We start from the raw sequence: 25,191 nt of genomic DNA on the forward strand, positions 1-25,191 counted from the left end.
GCAAGTCGCGGGCAAAGAAGTTTTTTTCGAGAAAGAGAAAAGTCAAATGCTACAACTGCCAAGAAAAAGGACACATCAAGGATGACTGTCTGAAGCCGAAAAGAAAGGAGAAAAACAATGGGTCAAGCAAATTGAAACACAAGAATCTGAAGGCAACATGGATGAGTCATCATAAAAGTCCGAACTAGAGGAGTATGCCAGGTTAGCACTAATGGCGAGTCATCAAGAGGAGAGCATCGATGAAGGAGGAGCTACATTTGAAGAAAGCAGCAATAAAGATGAAGAATCCAGCTTCAAATTAGATATGGTAAGTGAGATATACCTTCTACCTTCTAATCAGTTATATTATGATATAATCTTAATGTCTAGATCAATGTGCAAACTCAAGTCTAAGAATAATAAATTGAAAAAAGAAAATATAAATTTGAAATCTGTCTTAGCCAAAGTATGTCCAGTAGAAGAATTTGATAAAGTTAAAAAAATTAAAATGCAAAATTAAAAGAACAAATAGAATATCTTACAAATTTTGCATGTTCAAATTTTTCACAAAATCCAAAGAAATGATGGTGGGTTTAACTGATATTTACGAAACCATAGACGTCAAATTATAAAAGTAAATAGAAAATTAATTCGTAAAAAGTATTTGATAAATCCAGTAGGAAAGAACGAATTTTGAGTTCTTAAATCATGCTTAGTCTAAATTAAAATAATTTTTATGCACGATTCAAATATAAATTTAGCATAATTTGAATATTGCATGCAAAATTTAATTATTTTGTACACTTACTCTTCATAATTTAGGATGATTTTTTTTTTTTGCAAAATAAAAATATTATCTACTCAGAAAAATATTTTTATAAATTTTTTGTTCGTTATGTTTATTTTTAAAATTATTTTTTCAAAAAATGAGTTTTGATGATTAAAAATATTTTTTAGAATTTTTCAACAATTATCTAAGTTTTTTTTGAATTTGTAATCAAAATATGTAATTTAAAATTTAATTTTGGGGGGAATTAATTTTGAAAACCTGTTTTTTTGGAAAGTTAATGTTATATTTTGGATAGTAAAAAAAATCAGCAAGATTTTCTAGACTTGAAAACTATTTTAAATAATTAATTTTGAAAATAATACTATCCGTTTAAAAATATTTATTGATCTTACACTATGAATATTTTGTAGGTGGAAATTTTCATCCTCATCTATTTTTTTTTTTTACTTTGACCAAAATTTTCAAGATTTTTACAAAACATGAAAATAATTTTTAAATTATTTTAGTCAAAATAGAGAATTAATTGATAAAATTGGCACCTTTTGGAAAATTGAATTCGGTAAAAAGGTAGATTATTGAAAATTATATTCAAAACCCATAAAAAAGTTTCACTATTTTTCTAACTATTTTTCCCTATCTTCCCTATTTTGTTTTAATGTGATCAAAGGGGAAAACTAGGGATTAAGTTTAGGGGAGGTTTTATTGTAACTTTTTATTGCAAATTTAATGCTTTAATTATTATTTTACTTCATAAAATAAAATACCATGTCTTTGTTTACCCTAACTTTAACTCAGCTTGATGCATATCAAAAATAGAAAGATTGTAAGTACCCGTGTATAGCTTTGATGTCGTCAATCGAGTTAATTTAGGTCATGTTATGTCTAATCCTTGTGTCTTGGTGTGCACGAACTTAGGAACACAAGAAATTGAGTGAAAGACTTAGCTAGCGAGAAAGATAGTACATGAAGTAAGTCGACGGATTCGGTGTATCTGATAAACAAGATATTGTGGAAGAGTACATCGGCAGGTGAGAAGAATGCGCACGACACTTCCGAGGGATGAGAAGTCAAAGCAAAAAACTACTCCAGCAGAAAGCTGGAATTGGATTCAGGTGAACTCAACTCTGGATGACCGGAGAATCACCCAAGTGAATGGAGTAGCAGTTGGACAAGTCAACACGAAGTTGACTTGTCCATGCACCAGGACTTCAAGCGCTCGGACTAGTTTAAGCCAACACTGGAGCCCTTTCAGAGACGTTGTGGTGGGGATAGAGTTTGGATTCATGTTAGCAACACTCCAAACATCAGAGCGAGAATAAAATTTTGTCTTCAAGCCATTGTGAAGCAGATAAAGTGCACCGCTAGGGCGTCCGAACCTGCTCTAAGGCACCTGGAGCTGCCACGATAACCAACAGATGAATTAGACCAGTAGGCTATAAATAGAGCCCTGGCCCTAGAAGTTTGTTACAACACTCATTCATAATCTCTAGATTCCACAATTCCCTTCTGTCTGTACTTAATTGTTGTAAGAGGTTTCTCCGCCTTCAATGAACGAGTTTTTTAGTGCATTCAATGTCTTGGATTAATAACCTCCCCTGTTGTAACTAAGTAAACTCAAAGTCTTCTGTTTTCTTATTTTTATGTTATTATTTTTAATTATCTAACGTGTGTTTGTCTTTGCTAAATTCGGAAAGCAAAAGAAAGTGTTGATTTTTGCAGAGCAATTCACCCCTCCCCCTTTCTTGTCGACCTCACCGAGACCATCACAGATGAGTTGGCACACTCTGATTGACTGGCACACATCAATGTCCATGCGCCCAAGGCTGGTCTAGGCACTCAGGGCTGGTCCAAGCACCCAAGAGTGAATAGAGGCTACTCGATAGAGCTTCGCCGAGGTATAGTCATGTCACCGATTCAAGTGCCTGGGGTGGTCCAGCGCCTAGAGGTGGATAAGTCAGTGAAGTCCCAAGATGGGATAGGCCTCGTTATAGGTACCTGGGGGTGGACCGGGCGTCTGGAAAGGGTATATAAAACCAACTTCATTCTGCTGTTGTCCTACAACGTTGCTTCACCTGATCGCGACATATAGACCAACTCCAACACCTGAGCTAACAACTTCTTCATCCTTGTGTTAGTAACATTTCATTTAAGTCATTTACATTATTGATTAAAGGAAGTGTAGGGTGTTACTCTTTCCTCGTACTTTGTATTTGACTTTTATGTAGTGGATTACCTATTAGAAATGTCTAAAGGACCTGGATCTTGGAGTAGAAACCGTTGAAGGCTCCCAACTAAGTAAAATTGAACATGTGTTGTTTTCTTTCTTATTCTCTATTTTATTCCACTGCGCACTCGCACTAGTTTTTAAAAATTTGAAAAAGATAAATTTTTAAATACACATGATTCACCTCCACCCACTCCTCGTCACGTGCCTACAATCCTACAAGTGGTATCAGATAGAGGTTTACTCTGAATTGGTGTGCAAACACCAATCAAGTAGGGCGTTTCTTTTTGTTGTTTTTAGCTTAATTTCATTTTTTTTCTCTTTTTTGGTGTTTGAGTTTTGCACCTTGAGTCTGAATTGGTGCAATCACCTTTTCAGACAAGTCCATTTTCAGTTTCTTCGAATTGCTCAAAATTGGTGCAACACTACTCAAGCTTTCTTTCCATTTTTTATCCCTCCTCCCGCACTACTAATCTAAGACCTAGTCTTGGGATTTATCTCTCTATTTTTTTTGTATGAGTTTTTTCTCAAATGACTCAAAGCAAAGGCTATAGCACCGCTCATCCTCCACTTTTCAGCGGAAGTGACTTCTCTTACTGGAATAAAAGAATGGAAGTGTACCTAAAGATAGATATCGACCAGTGGTTCTCCATTTGACGAGGATATGTTGGATCGAGACGTGCTAGAGGGGGGGGGGGGTGAATAGCACTCGTGGCTAAATCGTTCGATTTGTAAAACACTCGAGTAATTAAAACGCAGCGGAATAAAAAGGCAAACACACAAACACAGAGGAATTTACTTCGTTCGGAGCCTAAGGCGACTCCTACTCGAAGGCCCGCGATCCTTGATCGCTTCCGGTGGGCAACAACTATAAGCTCGATTATTACAGTCTAAGTATTACAAAAGATACGATAAAAGAAATCTATACCGACGACGAAAAAGAGGAATCTTGGAGCTCTGGGTCGTCGTAGACTTGTAGCAGCACTTCCAGGAGTCTTTCGGAGCAGCACGTTGAGTAAAGAAGACTTGGAACTCGTTGTTCTGGTGCTGCTGCTCGAGACCCCTTATAAAGGGTGTTCAAGGCGCCTTGAAGCCCTTCAAGGCGCCTTAAACAGGCCGAGTCACCCGCGGAGATCAGCACAGACTTGGTCGAACTTCATCCAGTTCAAGGCGCTCACCACCCAAGGCGCCTTCAACCCACCCAAGGCGCCTTGAACTTCATCTAAGGCGCCCAACCTTCTGCTGGCTTTTCCTCAGACCCGAGGCGCCCAAGCTCCATGGAGGCGCCGACATCGCTCATCCGAAGTTGTAACTTGCTCCTTTGTTCTCGCAAATGTGTTAGTCCCAAACACATACCCCGCAAAACAAAGTTAGCACGTAAACATAATGAATGATAATAATGAAAGTTTTGACAAGATTCGAACTTCGAAGTTTCCTGAAACCCTAGGTCGACCTGACGCCACTGCTCCCTCTACGGGAACACGCCTCACCTACTCCACTCAGAGATTTACCTGTTGCCAGTCGATCCTCCGGATCGACTTGACTTTTGCTCGACGCTCGGATTCTCATGGACATCCGCTTCCTGGCTAGTCCAGTCTTTCACCGGTTCGCGACACCAGGACTTTCCACCTAGGGTTACCACCCCCTAGGACTTTTGCCTGAAGCCATCGACCTGCCAAGACTTTCCGCATAGGGTTACCACCCCCTATGACCTAGGGTTACCACCCCCTAGGGTTTTTCCCTTTGCCTAACTGCAGCTAGGACTTTTCTCCACCTAGGGTTACCACCCCTAGGACCTAGGGTTACCATCCCCTAGGGTTTTCACCTGCCTAACCGTAGTTAGGACTTTCCTGAAACCTTATTCAACATGTTAGATAACAGAGAATCTTAACTTTGAATCTCTTTGCCATTATCAAAACTTAGGTTCAATCGTCGGATGCTTCCTGCACCAATAGGATACAAGGTTTCAATTGATGATGTGACAAAAGTACCTATTGACCCGGATAACTGAAACCCAGAAATGAAGAAAAAGGCCCAAGTTGACTCAAAGGCACTGAACACCCTTCAATGTGAACTAACTAATAAAGAACTCAATTGGGTCGAACCATTTGACAACGCAAAGGAACTCTGGGACAAGATGATCGAGTTGCATAAAGGCACAAGCGATGCTAAGGTAATGAAAATAATTTGCTTTTAAATAATTTATTTAATATTAAAATACATGATGGAGAAATAGAGAGCCAGCTACATGCAAGGATCAAGAACATCCTCAAAGGACTTCATCTAATCGGCCATAAAATAGAAAATAGGGACATCATAAGGTATGCTGTAAAATATTTTCCTTGAAATGTGCTGTGGGCATCTATAGCAGATGCCTATAAAGTTTTGAAAAAAATTAAAGTTAGATGAGTTATTTTGTGAACTTAAACTGCATGAATAGACTAACTCAAAACAAGTCGAAAAGGGTATTGCATTTCTTGCGGGTTCAACCAATAAAGAGAAAATAATAACCCAAACCAAGCCCGAGTCAAAAGATGAATCCGACTCAAAATCAGATTAAAAATAACTAGTGAACCTGGTAAGGAAAATGTTCATTAGAAAGAAGAGGAACTTCACTAAAAATGATCTACAGAAGATGGTCAAATCTACATCTAGTGACGCTAAAGAAAACATAACTTGCTTCAAATGTAACAAGAAGGGGGCATTTTAAGCACAAGTGTCCAAATCGGAAGGAAGATAAATCCAAGAAGACAAGGAAAGAGAAGGCACTCCAAGCCACGTAGGATGAATCCTCTTCAGAAGAGTCAGACATAGAAGATCGGAAGCACGTTAGCCACTGATAATCGTCCATGTTTTCATGTCGTGAAACGATATCAAAAGAATTTTAAGTTCTGAACCCCCTCTAACTACTCTAATGCAGTATAGAAATGACTCAGGTCGTCTCCCAACGAAAGCAATGATAGGATGATAATCTAGGATTGTGTATCATTCCTATTTTTGGAATTTTTAATATGGAAATGGGGGGTTTAGATTTTGATTCTAAATCTAACAAATGAAAAGTGAAGCAAGTAGGAAACTAATCTAATACTAAAATGAAATCTAACTAAGTGTCAACAATTAATCCACAACGCATTGTCACTCTACGTTATAGTTTAACCATCAACACAATTAAACTAAAGAAGGAAATAACAAAACATTAAATGAAACCTACTCTAATAAATGAAAGATAATGCAAGTAATAAAGATAAGCCTAACCTAACTACAATTACAGCAAATAAAAAATAACATGAAGTAAAGCATAAAATGAAACCTAAGCTAATCTATCCTAATTGCATTCAAATGAAGAACTAGAACATAAAAGAAATTGGAAGAACAAGACAAGCAAGAATTAAACAAAGTAGAATGCATCAAATTGAACCTAACTATTTAAAGAGTCATTTCACCGAACACCTACTATGCATGAAACAAATTAAGTAAAATTAGTGCAATTCAAACATGAAATTAAACTCAATACAAGCATTCAATCTAAATTAACAAACACGAATGAACAAAATTAAACTAAGTGTTCCAACCACAATTCACCCTCAACTTCCAATTCCAAGGACTACCCTTCGTCGTCACACGAAAGACCCAGCTCCGGAACCCCCAAAGCCAGTGGTCAGCGGTGAAGAACCGGTGGATAGCTTGTTTCAACAACAACAATGGAGATGAACGAATCTTCCAACGAAGAACCCCTTCACTGGAAGTTGACCGGACTAGAATGAATGCACTGTGAAAGGGGACGAATCACCACCGCTGCCTCCTTGCCTTGCCGCCTGAACCCCAGGTGGTGAAGCTGCCAGAAAGTAGCTGGAAGGTGGAGATCACACCGGAGAACCCCTCCAGTGAGGTGGATGATCGAAATTGCTGCCGAAACTCGCCGCTTCCATCACGCGTGCTCACTGCCATCGCCACTCGGAATCAAGAAGCTAAGAAGTGGACTGTGGATGGCCGACCGACGACAGTGAAGAGAAGAAGAGGGGCCGTCGGCCGGTGGTGAGGAAGAAGGAAGGGGGAAGTTGTCACGAGCCCTACCTTGTCGCCATAGAAAATCGCGAGGAAGAGCTCATCTCTCGTTCGTCCGCATGAGAGAAGAGGTAAGGGTAATAGGGTTCGGGTTTTGGATCTTAGATTTTAGGTTGAGAAATTTGAGTGAGATCCGGATCCAATAACCAATAAGGATTGAAATTGGACTCTTGAATTGGGTTTTAAGAATGAGCTTTTAGATTGGATTAGGTTTTTGAAATTGGACTTAGAATCACATTGAATTGAAACTCCACTTCTTGATGAACACTTAGATTATTTGATCCTAATCAATGGTCCAAATTACTCCCCTACAAAACAAGATGCACCTTTTAGATAAAATACCAGAAAATATAGGAAAAATTAGATCAACACTCCAAATAAATCTCAACTCGTAAAACATGATATAAATGTGAAATTAAACATACAAGAGGGTAAAAATGCTAAGTATAAGAGCCAAAATAGTGATTCAAAATGTTAGTTATCAGTCACCTCAAACTGATGGTAACCGGACCTGAGTTAGAAAGTGGCTCAGATCAAGAAGATGAGTCAGTGTACAAATCAAGCCTTGAGTTCGTACTCATTTTTGAAGGCTCCAACGAGGTAATGTCTATTGTAAATGCAAAGTTTTTAAAAGTTCATATTTAAATAAAAAATTATCTGGATCTGAAAAATAAACTAAGATGCTCCTTAAGTAAAACCAAAACCTCAAGGAACAATTTAACCTAAACTCAACTAAACAAGTTCAAAATGAAGACTCAACTCAAGTTGCAAAACTTGAGGTAGAGAACTCTATTTTGAAATATGAAGCTGATAAACTTAAAAGACAATTAAAAACATTCACTGCAAGATCCAAAATTTTAGATTTAATACTTGGATCCCAAAGAGATGTTTATAATAGGTCCGAACTCGAATACAAATCAAGATCAACAAATAAATTATTTATTTCACTAATTAGTCAAAATAAAAACTAAACCAAAAATTGAGTTATGAAAGCTTACCTAACAAAGCATGTAATACCCCGGTTCTAAAGATTCTGGTTAAGTATGGCTTAAAGGTTAGATGGTACTATCCATATCACCAAGGTGCACCTTCCTTTTCGGAAGCCCAAACTCAAAGAACTCCAAAGTTAAGCGTGCTTGGCTTGGAGAAATCTGAGGATGGGTGACCCCCTGGGAAGTTTTCCAGGGTGCGTGCGAGTGAGGACAAAGCACGCTGAAAGGACCTCCGGTGGGGCCCACCCAGGTCGGGGCGTTGCAAATGGTATCAGAGCAACCTTGCGACTGTGAGTGCGCCTGTGGCAGGAGCACCCAGGGCACCACCTAGCGAAGGAGATTCTAGGATTTGTCTGTGGTGTCTTTAAGTGGGGGTGATTGTAATACCCCGGTTCTAAAGATTCTGGTTAAGTATGGCTTAAAGGTTAGATGGTACTATCCATATCACCAAGGTGCACTTTCCTTTTCGGAAGCCCAAACTCAAAGAACTCCAAAGTTAAGCGTGCTTGGCTTGGAGAAATCTGAGGATGGGTGACCCCCTGGGAAGTTTTCCAGGGTGCGTGCGAGTGAGGACAAAGCACGCTGAAAGGACCTCCGGTGGTCTGTGGAGCTAGTCATCAACCCGATGGGCAATTCAGGTAGCGTTCCCGGTTCGGTTCGGGTGGGGCCCGCCCGAGCCGGGGCGTTACAAAGCAAGTAGAACAAAAAATAATTTTCCAGGGTGCGTGCGAGTGAGGACAAAGCACGCTGAAAGGACCTCCGGTGGTCTGTGGAGCTAGTCATCAACCCGATGGGCAATTCAGGTAGCGTTCCCGGTTCGGTTCGGGTGGGGCCCGCCCGAGCCGGGGCGTTACAAATGGTATCAAAAATTGAAATTTATTATATAAAATAAGACATAGAATATATGATTTAAGGGGAGACACCATATTAGTTGGGACCTCCAAAACATAGCCTACCCATTTGGGTAATTAAGACTAGACTGAAAAAAATAATTTGACTCTTGTTCAACATAGTACCAGGGTGGGACGAGATAATAGTACATTAGAAAAACTTAGTCTAGGAAGTCAAGTAGGGTGAAGCGTACCTATTTGGTCTACTTAACTAAGTGGAACTAACCGAAATTATCTCACCACATCCTAAACTAGTTAGACCAAAATATATCAATAGGAAGATTAAATGTCAAATTTCTTAAAGAGACTGTGTCTAGAAGTGGTTATGTGATTACTTGATAATCATATAACTAAAGTTATACATAATAACTTGAACCAAACACACCCTTAGATGTATCTAAGAGTATCCATATTGATGTTAATATGTGGGTATTGTAACACCTAAATGGTATTACAAACCAATATAGAAGTGTTATAACACACACATTAATAACATTTAATTTTTTGAACGTTGTTAATGAGCGGATTTTATATTAAAAAAAATAAAATAAGAAAATAAATTTTGGATATAAAAAATAAAGATGAATAAATGGATAGAAAAATCTATAAATAATCAATATTAATATTACAATGAATGTGAGTATGTATTAATAAATAAAATGGAGATATTAATATAATGGATACGTGACATGGCATTTTAAGGAATGGATGCCAGCAATATAGTCGTAGTTTGTCTAATTGAAATAAATTCAATCCAAATTTGACAAGCAGATATTCATAACATATATAGATTTGTGATATCTATTAAGTTCAATCACTATTTGGTTCTGTTAATACAAAATATTAGCTAATTTAAAATTTGAGTTCATAAAGAACATGTCGATAAGAAATGATGATCAATTAATTTCATAGAGCTCTCTCCTTGTTAAGGTTTTCATGACGTACGGAGCAAACAGATGGTATTTGTCATTTGGATTATGTGCATGGTTCCTTATCCACTGTGAAATTAATAGGTACCTTAACCTTTAAAGTACCGATCAAAAATTAACCGTGGAGATTAGTAATGGATGATGAATGAACCCGTCTGGAAACTGAGTCAGGCAGAGGCGGGTTGAGCTGTTCTTGCTAGAGTGTATATTAAAAGTCTAATTTTTATGAACATTTATTTTGAAATAAAGAATCACTTTTGGTCAAAAATATCTACATTTTTATTAAGTGTAGTTGTTCAATTAATTTATATCGTAGAGAACGTGGTGTGTGGTGTCACACACAGAAGATCATGTTATCAGTTCTTTATAAATTATAAACAGTTACTCACGACTAAGATGGAGAGGAACAAACTGTTGGAATAGTCGTAGTGTAATTAGGTATTAGTTTATCTTGACTAATAAATTACACTAGTACACTCTAAGTGTATTGAGTATGATCATTTAAGGTAAGTTCTTTTTATACTGACTTAATAAAAGAACAAGACCTTAGTTATTATGAAAGTGTGTGCTCTTAATCCTAATATAATAACAAGCACATATATTTAGTATTTATTTCTTTGACTTATCAAAGGGTGAGATTTAGCTCGATAAATCAATAGGCCTGATAAGTTGGGAAATGATATTACTTATAGTGTGTGTTGTTGATTATAAAAGGAAACTGTGTCATAGTAATCTAGGTTGAGAATGACCCCAAGAGGAGCTCATAAGGATTGTAATGTTAAACTCTGCAGGTGGACTTAGTCCGACATGACGATAAGGTTGAGTGGTACTACTCTTGGACTAGATGTTAATTAAATGAGTTGTCAGTAAGTTATTAAATTAATGGACATTCGATATCTTAAACACAGGGAGACTAACACACTCATGATAAGAATGAGCCCATAATGTAATTTGGGATTGGTGCGGTAGTGCAATAATAACTCTCTAGTGGAATGAATTATTGTTGATGAACTTGAGTTGTGTGTTCGGGGCGAACACGGGATACTCGAGCTCGTCGGAAGACCAAAATCAATTTCTCCTCTAGGTCCCTATCGTAGCCTCATTAATGTCTTAAATCCACTCATGGAAAAGCCCATCTTCCAAGAGAGGGCCACCCCATGGCTTGGTGACCAAGCCATGGGGCCGACCACTTACTCCTCAAAGGGGTCGGGCCCTTGCTTGGTACCCAAGCAAGAAGGGGGCCGACCACATAATTCAAAGTTGAGGGGGCGTTTTGAATTTTTAAAATCTTATTTTTGTAGACAACTACAAGTTTTAAAAGAGGGATTTTAAATTTACAAAACTTTCCTTATTTGAATTAGGCCACATGGTTTAAAAGAAAGTTTTAAAAGTTTTAAAAGTTTTAAAACTTTCCTTTTTAACCATCCACATAGTTTTTTAAAAGAGAGTTTTAAATTTAAAACTTTCCTTTTTGTAACCATGTTAAAAAAGGAAAACTTAGAAGAGACGTCTTAAATTTTAAAACTTGGTTTTAATTTTTAAAACTTTTCTTTTTTAACATCCACAATAGGAAATTAAAAGAGAGCTTGTAAAATTTTATAAGAGCTTTCCTTCTTTGCTTATAAAATTTTTACAAGATTATTTTTCCTTCTTTTAAGGGGTCGGCCAATCAATCAATTAAAAGGAGAAAAGGAAAAATAAAAAGGAGAAAGGAAAAACAAGAGAAAGATTTTAATTTTTTGTAAAAATCTTTCCTTATTTGCCTTGGGCAAGTAATATAAAAGAAGGGGAGGAGAGGACTCATGATAGATCAATTCTTATTCTCTTGTTGGTGCTCTCTCTTATGGCCGGCCCTCTCTCCCTTCCCTTTCTCCTTGCTCTCTTTGGTTCCTTGGTGGTGGTGGTGGCTGAATACTAGAAGGAGGAGGAGCTTTTGGGTGGTGTCCATCTTGGAGGATCGTCGCCCACACGACGTCCAAGAGGAGGCGAGGAATACGGCAGAAGATCTCGAGGTTATTAGCATACAAAGAAAGGTATAACTAGTAATTGTTTTCCGCATCATGCTAGTTTTTCTTTGCATGAATTCCAAACACAAGAGACATTAGATTCTAGTTTTTCGAATTAGTAATTCGAGTTTGTGTTTTTTTATTGTTCAGATTGTGATTCGATTGTTCCTTTTGGTTAAATCTAGAGTTATATAAGGAAATTAAATATTAGCTTTCCTTAAAAGACTTTGTTTAAGCGGTGGTGGATGATCTCATACCCAAGGACTAGTGCCTCGCCATGCAGTCCTGGAACCCAATTCTGGAAACTAATATTTAATTGAATTTATAACATACGTGGATTTGGATCAATAGTGTTAAGTTCCGCTTGCGATCCAAATCTAAACCATTAAGAACAGATAAGTTAAATTTGGAATCAATAATGTTAAGTTCCGTTTGTGATTCCTAATTTAACTTCTAAAGAACATAATAGGTTATTAGGAAAGGTTCGACACTTGTACAAAATTTTTGTACAGTGGAACCAGTACGATCTTCCTAGGACTAACCAACAGTTCTCAAGGTTGACGGAAAGTCGTTGCAAAGCCTAGTCGGTCTGGCCCTCACCAAAAGGGACTCCCACGGGCGGATGACGAGGGTTGATGATGAGACGAGAATCCTGTGCACACTCAGACGAGCACCCGGGTCGTTAGAGACCAGAAACCAGGGAAAAAGTCTCCGGGTCAGGCCCTTTGACGCTCAAGTCAGGTACTTTTTCCCCAGAAGCACAGAGAAAAGGACGAAAAGTAAAGGACGAGTGCGAAAAGATGAGTGAGTGTACCTGCGTAAGGGACAAAACATCCCTTTTTATACTGCAACGGGTGCTTCTAAAATCTGACGGGTGTCAGGGAATGTCGGATATCAGGCTTTGTCTGGCTGTGAATGACACGTGGCCTCCCCCTATAGGCCAGAGGAAGAATTGAAGGGGCAATGAGCTCCCGACCGTGGGCATATTCCCTGACACTCTGATTATTCTCTGGCAGGTGGTTACGATTCCCTTGCTTGCTTGTCGTGTAGTGCCTGGCCTCCTCAGTCCATGATCCCTAAACTGGGTCTTTGTACCTGCCGACCTCGTTCTGTGGGCGCAGACCTGTAGCTATCCTGTATTTGGCGTTTCACAACTCCAGACCTGTGCATCCAACCCTGTCTTGTGCGCCTTATCTTGTAAACTCTCAACCTGTCTTATATTGCAGCCTGTGCGCATTATTCTGGTTCCTCTTTGTTGGTACGGGAAGCATCCGACGATCGAACTCAAGTTTTGATTATGGCAAAGGGATTCAAAGTTAAGTTTAATTGTTATCTCACGTTTTGAATGAGCTTGCAAGAAAGTCCTAAGTGTACTTAGGCAAAAGCCCTAGCTGCAATTAGGCAAGTGGAAAACTTCAGGGGGTGGTAACCCTAGGTCATAGGGGGTGGTAACCCTATGCGGAAAGTATTGGCGGGTCGAGGGCTTTAGGCAAAAGTCCTAGGGGGTGGTAACCCTAGGTGGAAAGTCCTGGTGTCGCGAACCAGGTGGAAGACTGGACTGGCCGGGAAGCGGGAGTTCAGCAGAAAGTCCGGAAGCATCAAGCGCCGAGCAAAAGTCCAGTCGATCTGGAGGATCGTACTGGCAACAGGTAAATCTCCTGAGTGGAGTAGGTGAGGGCGCGTTCCCCGCAGAGGAAACAATAGGTGTTGGGTCGACCTAGGATTTTAGGTCGAAAATCCGAAGTCAGACCCGGACAGTTTGATGACTGTCGAATACATCATTTATCATATTTCTGTGCTAACTTTGTTTTACAGGGTTTGTGTTTGGGACTAACACATTTTGTAGGAACAAAGAAGCACATTTGACTTCGGATGAACAGTGTCCGAGACGCCTCCATGGAGCTTGGAGGCGCCTCGGGTGCAAGCCGAAGCCAGCTGTCCAGAGGAGCTGGAGGCGCCTCAGAGGAAGCTAGAGGTGCCTTGGACCATGGCTTGAAGGCGCCTTGAGGAGACTTGAAGGCACCTTAAACCTGATAAGGTGCTACTAGGTTTGCGCTAATCCACCCGTGCGATTCGGCGGCCTGGAGGCACCTTGGATAGGCTTGGAGGCGCCTCCAGCACTGTATAAAAGAGGGATTTTAGCAGCACCTTAAACAATTAATTAAAAAAGAGCTATCCCTCCTGTGCGCTGCTTACATAACGACCTCAACGTGCTGTTTAAAGTTTCCGACGACCCGGAGCTTCGCTATTTTAGATTCTGTCGTTCGGCATAATTTTCATTAGTACACTCACTGTAATTCATATTCTATACTATTGTTTCGAGCTTATAGTTGTTGCCTACCGGAAGCGATCAATGATCGCGGGCCTTGGAGTAGGAGTCGCCACAGGCTCCGAACCAAGTAACTCTTCGTGTCTTTGTGTGTTGCCTTGTTTTCTTTACTTTATTCCGCTGCTTTAATTCGCACGATTTATGAATTCGAACGTAGTGAAAGCCACGAGCACTATTCCCCCCCCCCCCCCCTCTAGCGCGTCTCGATCCAACACGCTTATCCTGATCTCGACCTATACGCCCTGTTCTAATTCTTCTTATCCTGTTTCTGTATACTGACCTATACACCTTGTTCTGACTCCGCTTATTCTGTTTCTATATACCGACCTGTACGTCTCAGTCCGACTCCGCTCATCTTGATCATCTCGACCTGTATGCCCTGTTCTGGTTCTGCTTATCCTGTTCCTGAATCCTTGGTTGGCACGTCTCGACCTGTACGCTTTGACCAGTATCACGTGTCCTGTGTCGCAAGGCTATAAGTCCTGACCTGTATCCTTGGCTGGTACATCCCGACCTGTACGCTTTGACCAGTATCACGTGTCCTGTGTCGCAAGGTTATAAGTCCTGACATGTATCCTTGGTTGGTACATCCCGACCTGTACGCTTTTGTCCGGTACCATGTGCCGTAAGGCTATAAGTCCTGACCTGTATCCTTGGCTGGCACATCCCAACTTGTACGCTTTTATTCGGTACCATACGCCGTAAGGCTATAAGTCCTAATCTGTATCCTTGGCTGGCACACCCCGACCTGTACGTTTTTGTCCAGTACCATGTGCTGTAAGGCTATAAGTCCTGACCTGTATTCTTGGCTGGTACATCCCGACCTGTATGCTTTAACCCATGGGTCCCGATCTGTATATACGCCCAAACTCCTACTTACCATGTAGGCCCGACCCACGAATGTCGCTTACATTCTATTTGGGGTCATCCTGTAATCTGAACCTTTGACCGCCACATAGGTCAGACTTTTGACCATGACGTAGGCTTGACTGTTGACCGCCCCATGGGATTGACTTCTGACCTTCTGACCGCTACGGGGGCTTGACCTCTGACCGCCTTGTGCGCTTGACTTCCGACCACATTATCTATCTGACCTTACAATCATGCATCGTATCAATGAAAATAAATACAATTCAAAGCTATTGGCCTGAAGTGTATCTACAAAAAAAGAATCCAAAAGGGGAAGTCCAAAAATACAAAAAGCTCTTCTTTGTTGTCGACTAAGTATTGATTAGAATGAAGTTTTTCTCCGGTTATCAGCTTAGAAACTATATGATTAATTATTAAAAAAGTGGAACATTTTTAAATTGAATGTCAAGTCAATTTTTTTAATGGTGAGTTGGAGAAAGATATTTATATAGAATAACCACTGGAAAATATTATTAAAGGATAAGAAAATAAACTTGTGAAGTTGTTAGAGCATGGTACAACAGGATTTATCAATATTTCAAATTAAAAGACTTCACAAAGTGCCCAAGTAAATATGATTCTATGTTAAAAAGAAAAAGAAATAGTGATTTGATGATATGAAGTAATTCAACCATATTTAATGAACTAAAGAAAGACATACTACAGAATTTAAAATGACCAATATTAATATTGAAATAATGTCATATTATCTTAGCATTAAAGTAAAACAAACGGATAATAATTTCTTTGTTTCTAAAATGGATAGGTAAATAAAATCTTAAAGAAATTTAACATGTATGGAAGACTATCAATCAGTTGACAGTACTGTTATTGAATGTAGAGTCAAGTGGTCTAGATCGGTACTTGACGATAGTAAGAAAGTAAATCCAATAATGTGTCTAAAGTTTATCGAAAATTTGAGGTACTTGACGTGTGCTCCATATCTGAAATTCTTGATGGAGTTGGACTCATTAGTGGTTACATAGAGTCCCCAACTTAATCTCATATACATAAATTAGCTGCTAAAAGAATATTGATTGGGATTATAGTTTAATTTATTTATTCTTCCGGAATTGCAAGTTAGATTGGGAAGGAGATAGTGATGATTAAAAAAACACTTCTAATTTTTTCTTTTGCATTGGAGATACGGTATTCATAAAGAAAAATTAAGCAATCGACTTTGACGTTTTCAACTCGTGAAGCGGAATAAATAGCTGCCTTCAAACTCCTCCACGAGACGGAATGCAATTCAAAGTCCTGCTCGCCAAAGTCCTGATCACGTCGGAATACAATTCAAACCTTAGACCAGCTGACCAGAAAAAATAAATAAATGACATCGATCGACGACCATTGAACGCAATCGAATTCTTTCATTCTTCTCCAGAAAATTAAAGAAACCACACAACACGGTCACTCGGTTCTGCCTCTTGCATGTAACTAACAAAGCATGCAGTATAAGCTTTTACTCGTTCCAAGTCCTGCTCAAGATCTTCCTGACCAACAGTTGGCGATCGAGCTATATAAATAGCCATGCCTTCTGCCTCCCCTAGCTACCTCCTTAGTTATACATATATCCATACATCAAACTGTCATACGTAGCGGCAGATCGAATTAAGGAGTGTAACAGCCATGTCTTGTTCTTCAGCGAGCAGAAGGGTGGTGCTAGTCGCTGCCGTGCTGCTGTTGGTAAGCTGTGTGCTGATGAGTTCTCAGCCTGTCTGTGCTGCGAGGCTGCTGCTGGGGACGACGGAGATGAGGAAGGGCTTCATCTTCCAACTCCTGCCGAAGGGCCCGGTCCCCCCTTCGGAATCTGGCTGTAGATCATCAAGCCATGGCGGGGTCTGTCCTCCAATCAATCCTTAGGCCGACACCGTTAGACGTACCGCGTGTATATATATATATATATATATATATATATATATATATATATATATATATAGGCATGCATGCAAGCATGGAGTGTTACGTTCAGTGTTAATTTTGTTTGGGCTGGAGAAATAATGTTGGCACGTAAGAGATTTGGGTATTCTCTTGGTTAATAAATTAGCTACTCCAGTAGTAATTTGTTATATAAACAGCAACTTTAATATATAGTTTATTTTGTTTAATTGTTCTTTGTAAAGAACTAATAAATTAATTATGACGGCGTTTCTAGGACTTATTTAATTATTCATTCAAATTTATTCGTGAATATACGTCTTCAGTCCACTTGGTGAGGAGCAGTTTTGCAACTAACTTAACTGTCATGGTTCTGATGATCGATCAACCATCGATTATGCCCCGTTAATTTCCACGTGGCAACATATCTTCGGATCACCAATCTTGATTTTTTTATTTAAAACTATTATTATTAACCACAAACAATCAAATTTTTTTTTTTTGAAATTAAAGATGCATGTTATTTATCGTAGCTAGTATATTGAATCATATTCTTGCATTGGTTTATAAATTTTCACATTGTTGGTTCTTTTAGGTATTAAGATAATCTCTTGCTTACTTGAAATTATTAAAGATGATACATTTCCATAATAAGAAGCTATTGAAATTTTTATTGATAATAAGTAATCTATTGCTTTGAGAAAGAATTCTATTTTTTATGATAGGAGCAAAAATATAGGTACGAGTTGCCATTTAATTAGAGAAAACATCGATAGAAATGAAGTTCAACGAGACCGGAAGTATGTGAAAATTCAAAATCAAATTGTTGATATTTTTATCCCAGCATTGAAATTTTAAGATTTTGTAAGATAATTGGAAGAATGTTGACTGATACGTAGAGGGATGAGGGTCATAGAGGGAGCTTGAGGAAAGAAGAAGGGCAATAGAGTATTTTCACTGTGCAGGGCATTAAAGGAGGAGGAGGGCACTGTTCATGGGCTCTCTTCGTGCGTTTCACCCAGCCGCCAAGATCGTCTTCTTCCTCGTCCTCTCACGACTCCTTGCCAACGCTGCCGCCGGCCATCACCTCCGCTTTTCTCCATCTCCTCCTCTACTCTCCCTCGCCTCCGGCTGCCACCTCTCTTCTCCTCCTCTTCTCGCCGCAACCGATAGCAGGAACAGGGAGAGTTTCTTCTCCCTATCCAACCGCCACCCTCGAGCGACAGCCGACGACGACCGCCTTTCTTCTTCCTCTCCCTCTTCTCCTCGTGACGCCGGCCATAGTCTTCTTCTTCCTCTCTTCTCCCGCTGGAAACGACGTCGCCGGGGGAGCGTTCTTCCTTCGTCGAGTTGGGCTCCCGCCGCCAACAGGAACCAAGGGGCTTCTTCGGCGGGCATATCGTCGCCAACAGCTTCTGCCTTCTCACGGATGACGACGAAGCCGCCGGACAGACCGACAGCCACCTCCCCCTCCTCCTCCCCGCGTGTCGCCGCTGCCGGATCGACAGTCGTCCTCTCCTCCTCCCCGCGTGTCGCCGCTGCCGGATCGACAGTCGTCCTCTCCTCCTCCCCGCGTGTCGCCGCTGCAGGACCGACAGCCTCCCTCTCCTCCTCTCCGTGCGGACGCTGCCACGTGCCGACAGCTCTCGTCTCCCTCCCCTATGACCGGCCGGCGCTTCTGTTGCCGGTCACCACCCTTCTGACCGCCAAACAGCCAAGCGATGTCTCGCCAACGGTCTCCTCTAGGACGCCGCAACACTATCTCTCGTATCGCTTCATTGTAGGACATCTCCAAACCATTCGCATTGTCGTGCGCCTTAGCTGTGGGTCGGGCTTCCGGGCCTCCACCGCCAGTGGACTCCGATTTGATTGTGCTTCGTCTTAGCTGCGTTCCGGCCTTCGAGCCAAGGCTACATTTTGATCCTCGTATCCTTGTTTTATGTGGGCGTGTCTACTGTATCCCAGCTTGTGTGTCGAGCTCATGTCCCGGCCTGTGAGCCGATCTCGTTTCCCGACCTATGTGCCGATCATGGGTCTCGACCTGCGTGCCGATATCGTATCTCGGTCTGCATACTGGTGCCTTATCCCAATCTGCGTGTCGGTGTCTTATCCCAGTCTACGTGCCGGTGCCTTATTCCGGTCTGCGTGCGGTGCCTTATCCCGGTCTGCGTGCCGGTGCCTTATCCCGGTCTACGTGTCGATAATATATCTCGACTTGCAGCTTGTCTTCCGGGTCCGTGCCTCGTTCAGATTCTCGTCGTCGGATCCAGCTCTCCATCCTGATCGGGCGTTGTCTACTCTTCTGGTTCCAACAACTCGCACCGCGTCCCATCCGAGGGCGCCCCCCTGGGCCAGGGTACGTTCTCCGTTCGTATTCTATGCATATTTCATTATTTTATAGCTTAGTCTTGTAATCATATATTCGTTGAATCCGCCTCGAACATCGGGGTACCGGGGGCCGGGTCAACCCGGTCGCTAGCTGTAGGTAGCGTTGACCAGAGGACTTCTGAAGACTTGGTCAACACATAAGCCATCTCAGCGTACTCCCCCTCCGGGACATCACGACTCGGTCAACATTCTCGCCACCTCACCCGACGGTCCGTCTGACTCAGCTTCCGAACGGGATCAATTTGGCGCTATCTGTGGGAACATCCTTCACCTATTCTGGAACGTGAAGATGGACGACGTCGGGAGGTTCTCTGCTATTATCACAATTCCGGAGGATCTCGACGCATATATTATCTTCTATCCTCACCCCACCGGTATTCGGGAGTCGAGGGATCGAGTGGAGCTTCGGCTGGCTGACAGGTTAGTTTTTTCGTTATGTTTTTTCCTTGACTCCACGGGTATTCAGGAGTTAAGGGACCGAGACAAACCCTTAGCCGGTTAGCACGGCTCCCCGATCAGGTACGCTACAAGCTCTGCTCCCTTTTTACGATTATAGGAACTGATATAGCTCCCTGATAAGAGAGTAAGATCCTAGTTCCTTGATCAAAGACTAGGGCCTTCGATTTTTGATCGGACACTAGGGGCCCAGCTTCCCACACATACCCTTGGGACACAGCTCCCCGATCATTGACTCGCAGTACCACCTCCCGATCAAGATCTAGGGGCCTCGTTCTTTGACTACAAGCTAGGGGCCTTACTCTCCAATCAGGGACCAAAGGCCCAGCTCCCTGATCAGGTGAACTATAGGCTCTGCACTCTTCACCATGAGGGTTTGCATCCTCTTACTGCTACAGGCTTTGCACCCTTCACCATGAGGGTTTGCATCCTCTTACTGCTACAGGCTCTGCACCTTTCACCATGAGGTTCTGCATCCTCTTATTGCTACAGACTCTGCACCCTTCACCATGAGGCTCAACATTCTCTTACTGCTATATGCACTTCACTCTATTATTATTATATGCTCTGCATCCTTCACTTGTTGTACAGCCTCTTACATCTGCAGGTGTTGCTCTCTTCACCCACGGTGCTCTGCTTCCTTCTATGGCTATGAGCTTTGCTCCCTTATATCGGCTTCACGCCCTTTATCTTTTACCCTCACTCCACCGGTATTCGGGAGTCGAGGGATCGAGCGGAGCTTCAACGGGTCGACAGGTCTTATCTCTCCCATTCGGGGTCGAGCGGTTTTCACTGGTCTCGGGCCAGCTTATCAGATTTCTTATCTCCCCCGTTCAGGGTTGAGCAGTTTCCACTGGTTTCGGGCCAGCTTATCGGATTTCTTATCTCCCCCGTTCGGGGTTGAGCAGTTTTCACTGGTCTCAGACCAGCTTATCGGATTTCTTATCTCCCCCGTTCGGGGTTGAGTGGTTTTCACTGGTCTTACACCAGCTTATCGGACTTCATATCTCCCCCGTTCGAGGTCAAACTATTGCCACCGGTCTCAGACCAGAGCAGCATACTATCGCCACCGGTCTCGGATGGGAGCAGCAAACTATCAGCATACTATCGCCACCGGTCTCGGACCGGAGCAGCATACTATCGCCACCGGTCTCGGACCGAAGCAGCAAACTATCAGCATATTATCGCCACCGGTCTCGGACCGGAGCAGCATACTATCGCCACCGGTCTTGGACCGGAGCAGCAAACTATCAGCATACTATCGCCACCGGTCTCGGACTGGAGCAGCAAACTATCAACATACTATCGCCACCGGTCTCGGACCGGAGTAACATACTATCGCCACCGGTCTCGGACCGGAGTAGCATACTATCGCCACCGGTCTCGGACCGGAGCAGCAAACTATCAGCATACTATAGCCACCGGTCTCGGACCGGAGCAGCAAACTATCAGCATACTATCGCCACCGGTCTCGGACCGGAGCAGCATACTATCGCCACCGGTCTCGGATTGGAGCAGCAGACTATCGATCTCACCATTCACGCACTCATCGCTCTACTTGACGCCCACCACACTCACTTCACTGATCGCTTTGCCCGACACCCATCGCGCACTCGCTTCATTAGCCGCTCTGCCCGGCACTCAGCATCCGCGTTTCGCTCGCCGCTGCGGCTCGGTTGGTACTCACCGCTCACTTGCCGATCTGCCGTGCACTCATCATATTCGCTTCACTCGCCGCTCTGCCCGACTCTCAGCTCACGTTTTCGCTCACTGCTGTTGCTCGGTCGGCACTCACTCACCGTTCTGCCCGGCACTCATTATGCTTGATTCACTTGCCGCTCTGTCCGACACTCTCAGTTCACGTTTTCGCTCACTGTTGTTGCTTGGTCACACTCTTTATTACCAGTGATCCGGAGGTAAATTAGGGCATGAGAAGTAAATAGAGAAGTGGTCAGGGGCATTTTCGGGATTGAGGATTGCTAGGGCTGAGGGGTTTTTTTGGGAAGCGCCGTTCACAGCAGAGGGGGAGAGGCTTGCTCGCGTTTTTGGGGGGATTCCGCCGCCGCACATGGGAAAAACCTCTCTCCCTCTCCTCTCGCCGGCAGGAGCCTCCCGTCAGGGCTCTCTTTTCTCCTCCGGCCGAAGCCATCATCGGGCGAACTATGATCTGTCGCCATGGAGAGACCCGCAACGTCGCCGATCGCACACGTCGCCGGCGATGGTCGCACACCTCCATCGTCGTCGCGTGCACTGACTCTACAGCCAGCGGCCTCCGTCGCCGCGTCCAGCGGCCTCCGTCGCCGCGTCCAGCGGCCTCCGTCGCCACGTCCAGCGGCCCTCGTCGCCGCGTCCAGCGGCCTCCGTCGCCGCGGCCACAGCCGCCGCCGGCAGCCATTGCTGCCTTTTCCCGCGGCCAGAGCCGCCGCCGGCAGCCATTGCTGCCTTTTCCCGCTGCCACAGCCATCGCCGATAGCCGCAACAGCCCCCTCACGCGTCTACTGCCGCTGTCTTTAGTAGATACCGTCACCTTCCAGGTAGCCGCAGCTTGGTACTATTTGAGTAATTCCGGCCATCGCGCCGAGGTATTTTACTCTTTGCATCATTATCATCATTGTGGGTTATTGGGCTTATCCGGCCTGCGTGCCGAGTTCCGGCCTGTGAGCCGTTGTGGTATCCCGGCCTACGTGCCATCTTTTGGATCCATGCCGCACTGGATTCCGAGTTATCGCCCGCGGATTCGGCTGCCCGACCGACTTGCATTCATCCACCTCGCCGGAACCAGCTCACCGCTCCATCCGAGGGCGCCCCCCTGGGCCAGGGTACGTTCTCGTACTCAGTATCTGTTCATTTTATCACTATACTATTATGCGGTTACTTATATGTCTATGGGATTCGCCTCGAGCACCGAGGTACCAGAGACCGGGGGAACCCGGTCGCTGGATACAGGTACAGTTGACCGGAGGAGGACTTCTGACGATCTGGTCAACGTAGAGGACAACTCATCAGCCGGGTCATGGGGATGCGGTCAACCTTCCAGACACGTCATACCGGCAGGTTCGTTTTCTCAGCTTCCAGACAGGATCAACCAGGTCGCGATTTACTGGCGCTCGGTCGGCACTCGCTCGGTCGTGCTCACAATTTTACGCGTCCATCATTTTCTTTATTACCAGGTCGCGATTTACAGGCGCTCGGTCGGCACTCGCTCGGTCACGCTCTTTATTACCAGGTCACGATTTTCTGTTGCTCAGTCGACACTTTCCCGGTCACGCTCACGGCTTTGCTCGCCGATCCTTTTCTCTAATGCTCAGTCGCGATTTACTATCATTCGGTCGACACTTTCCCGGTCGCGCTCACGGCTTTGCTCGCCGATCCTTCTCTCTAATGCTCGGTCGTGATTTACTATTGCTCGGTCGCCACCTCCCCGGTCGCGCTCACGGATGCGCTCGTTGATTTGTCTCCCTATTGCCCGATCGCAACTTATCGTCGCTCAGTCGGTATTTTTTCGGTCGCGCTCAAAGCTTGGTTTGTCTATCACTCTCTCTATTTGCCCAGTCGCAATCTCTCGTCGCTCGCTCGATTTTATTTGAGTCACTTGCTCGACATCGTTACAGCTATTCGTTCAACGTAACAAGACGAGCTCACTGATATGATTCCGCGTTTGGTAGCGATTCTGTTTAGGGCTTGGTCTACTCAGTCGGACTTGCGCCTCCTTCAACTACACTTGAGGGGGAGGCTTGTGATACGGAGAGGGATGAGGGGCATAGAGGGAGTTTGAGGAAAGAAGAGGGGCAATAGAGTCTTTTCACTGTGTAGGGCATTAAAGGAGGAGGAGGGCACTGTTCACGGGCTCTCTTCGTGCGTTTCACCTAGCCGCCAAGATCGTCTTCTTCCTCGTCCTCTCACGACTCCTCGCCAACACTGCCGCCGGCCATCACCTTCGCTTTTCTCCATCTCCTCCTCTACTCTCCCTCGCCTCCGGCTGCCACCTCTCTTCTCCTCCTCTTCTCGCCGCAACCGACAGCAGGAACAGGGAGAGTTTCTTCTCCCTATCCAGCCGCCACCCTCGAGCGACAGCCAACGACGATCGCCTTTCTTCTTCCTCTCCCTCTTCTCCTCGCGACGCCGGCCATAGCCTTCTTCTTCCTCTCTTCTCCCACTGGACACGCCGTCGCTGGGGGAGCGTTCTTCCTTCGTCGAGTTGGGCTCCCGCCGCCAACAGGAACCAAGGGGCTTCTTCGTGCGGGCATAGCGTCGCCAACAGCTTCTTCCTTCTCACAGATGACGACGAAGTCGCCGGACAAACCGACAGCCACCTCCCCCTCCTCCTCCCCGCGTATCGCCGTTGCCGGATCGAAAGTCGTCCTCTCCTCCTCCCCTCGTGTCGCCACTGCCGAACCGACAGCCTCCCTCTCCTCCTCTCCGCGCGGACGCTGCCACGTGTCGACAACCTTCGTCTCCCTCCCCTATGACCGGCCGGCGCCTCTGTTGTCGGTCACCGCCCTTCAGACCGCCGAACAGCCAAGCGATGTCTCGCCAGTGGTCTCCTCCAGGACGCCGCAGCGCTATCTCTCGTATCGCTTCACTATAGGACATCTCCAAACCATTCGCATTGTCATTCGCGTTAGCTGTGGGTCGGGCTTCCGGGCCTCCACCGCCAGTGGACTCCGATCTGATTGTGCTTCGTCTTAGCTGCGTTCCAGCCTTCAAGGCGAGGCTACATTTTGATCCTCTCATCCTTGTTTTATGTGGGCGTGTCTACTGTATCCCGGCCTGTGTGCCGAGCTCATGTCCTGGCCTGCGAGCCGATCTCGTTTCCCGGCCTGTGTGGCGATCTCGGGTCCCGGCCTGCGTGCCGATATCGTATCTCGGTCTGCGTGCAGGTGCCTTATCCCGGTCTACGTGTCGGTGCCTTATCCCGGTCTGTGTGCTGGTGCCTTATCCCGATCTGCTTGCTGGTGCCTTATCCCGGTCTGCGTGTCGGTACCTTATCCCGGTCTGTGTGCCAGTGCCTTATCCCGGTCTGCTTGCTGGTGCCTTATCCCGGTCTGCATGCCGGTATTATATCTCGACCTGCAGCTTGTCTTCCGGGTCCGTGCCTCGTTCAGCTTCTCATCGTCGGATCCAGCTCTCCATCCTGATCGGGCGTTGTCTACTCTTCCGGTTCCAACAACGCCCCCCCCCGCGTCCCATCCGAGGGCGCTCCCCTGGGCCAGGGTATGTTCTCCGTTCATATTCTATGCATATTTCATTATTTTATAGCTTAGTCTTATACTCATATATTCGTTGAATCTGCCTCGAACATCGAGGTACCGGGGGCCGGGTCAACCCGGCTGCTGGTTGCAGGTAGCGTTGACCA

At 44.2% G+C, this 25,191-nt stretch overlaps 1 protein-coding gene across 1 annotated transcript; it reads left to right on the forward strand.

Moving 5' to 3' along the window:
* Nucleotides 1-21,997: 21,997 nt before the first annotated feature.
* Nucleotides 21,998-24,524, forward strand: LOC121972701 (mucin-2-like). Its single transcript, XM_042524347.1, has 2 exons — nt 21,998-22,417; nt 23,706-24,524. The coding sequence occupies exons 1-2, from the start codon at nt 21,998-22,000 to the stop codon at nt 24,522-24,524; spliced, it is 1,239 nt and encodes a 412-aa protein (XP_042380281.1).
* Nucleotides 24,525-25,191: the final 667 nt, after the last annotated feature.

Source organism: Zingiber officinale, chromosome 4A (assembly GCF_018446385.1).
Source record: "Zingiber officinale cultivar Zhangliang chromosome 4A, Zo_v1.1, whole genome shotgun sequence".
NCBI classification, from domain to species: Eukaryota; Viridiplantae; Streptophyta; class Magnoliopsida; order Zingiberales; family Zingiberaceae; genus Zingiber; species Zingiber officinale.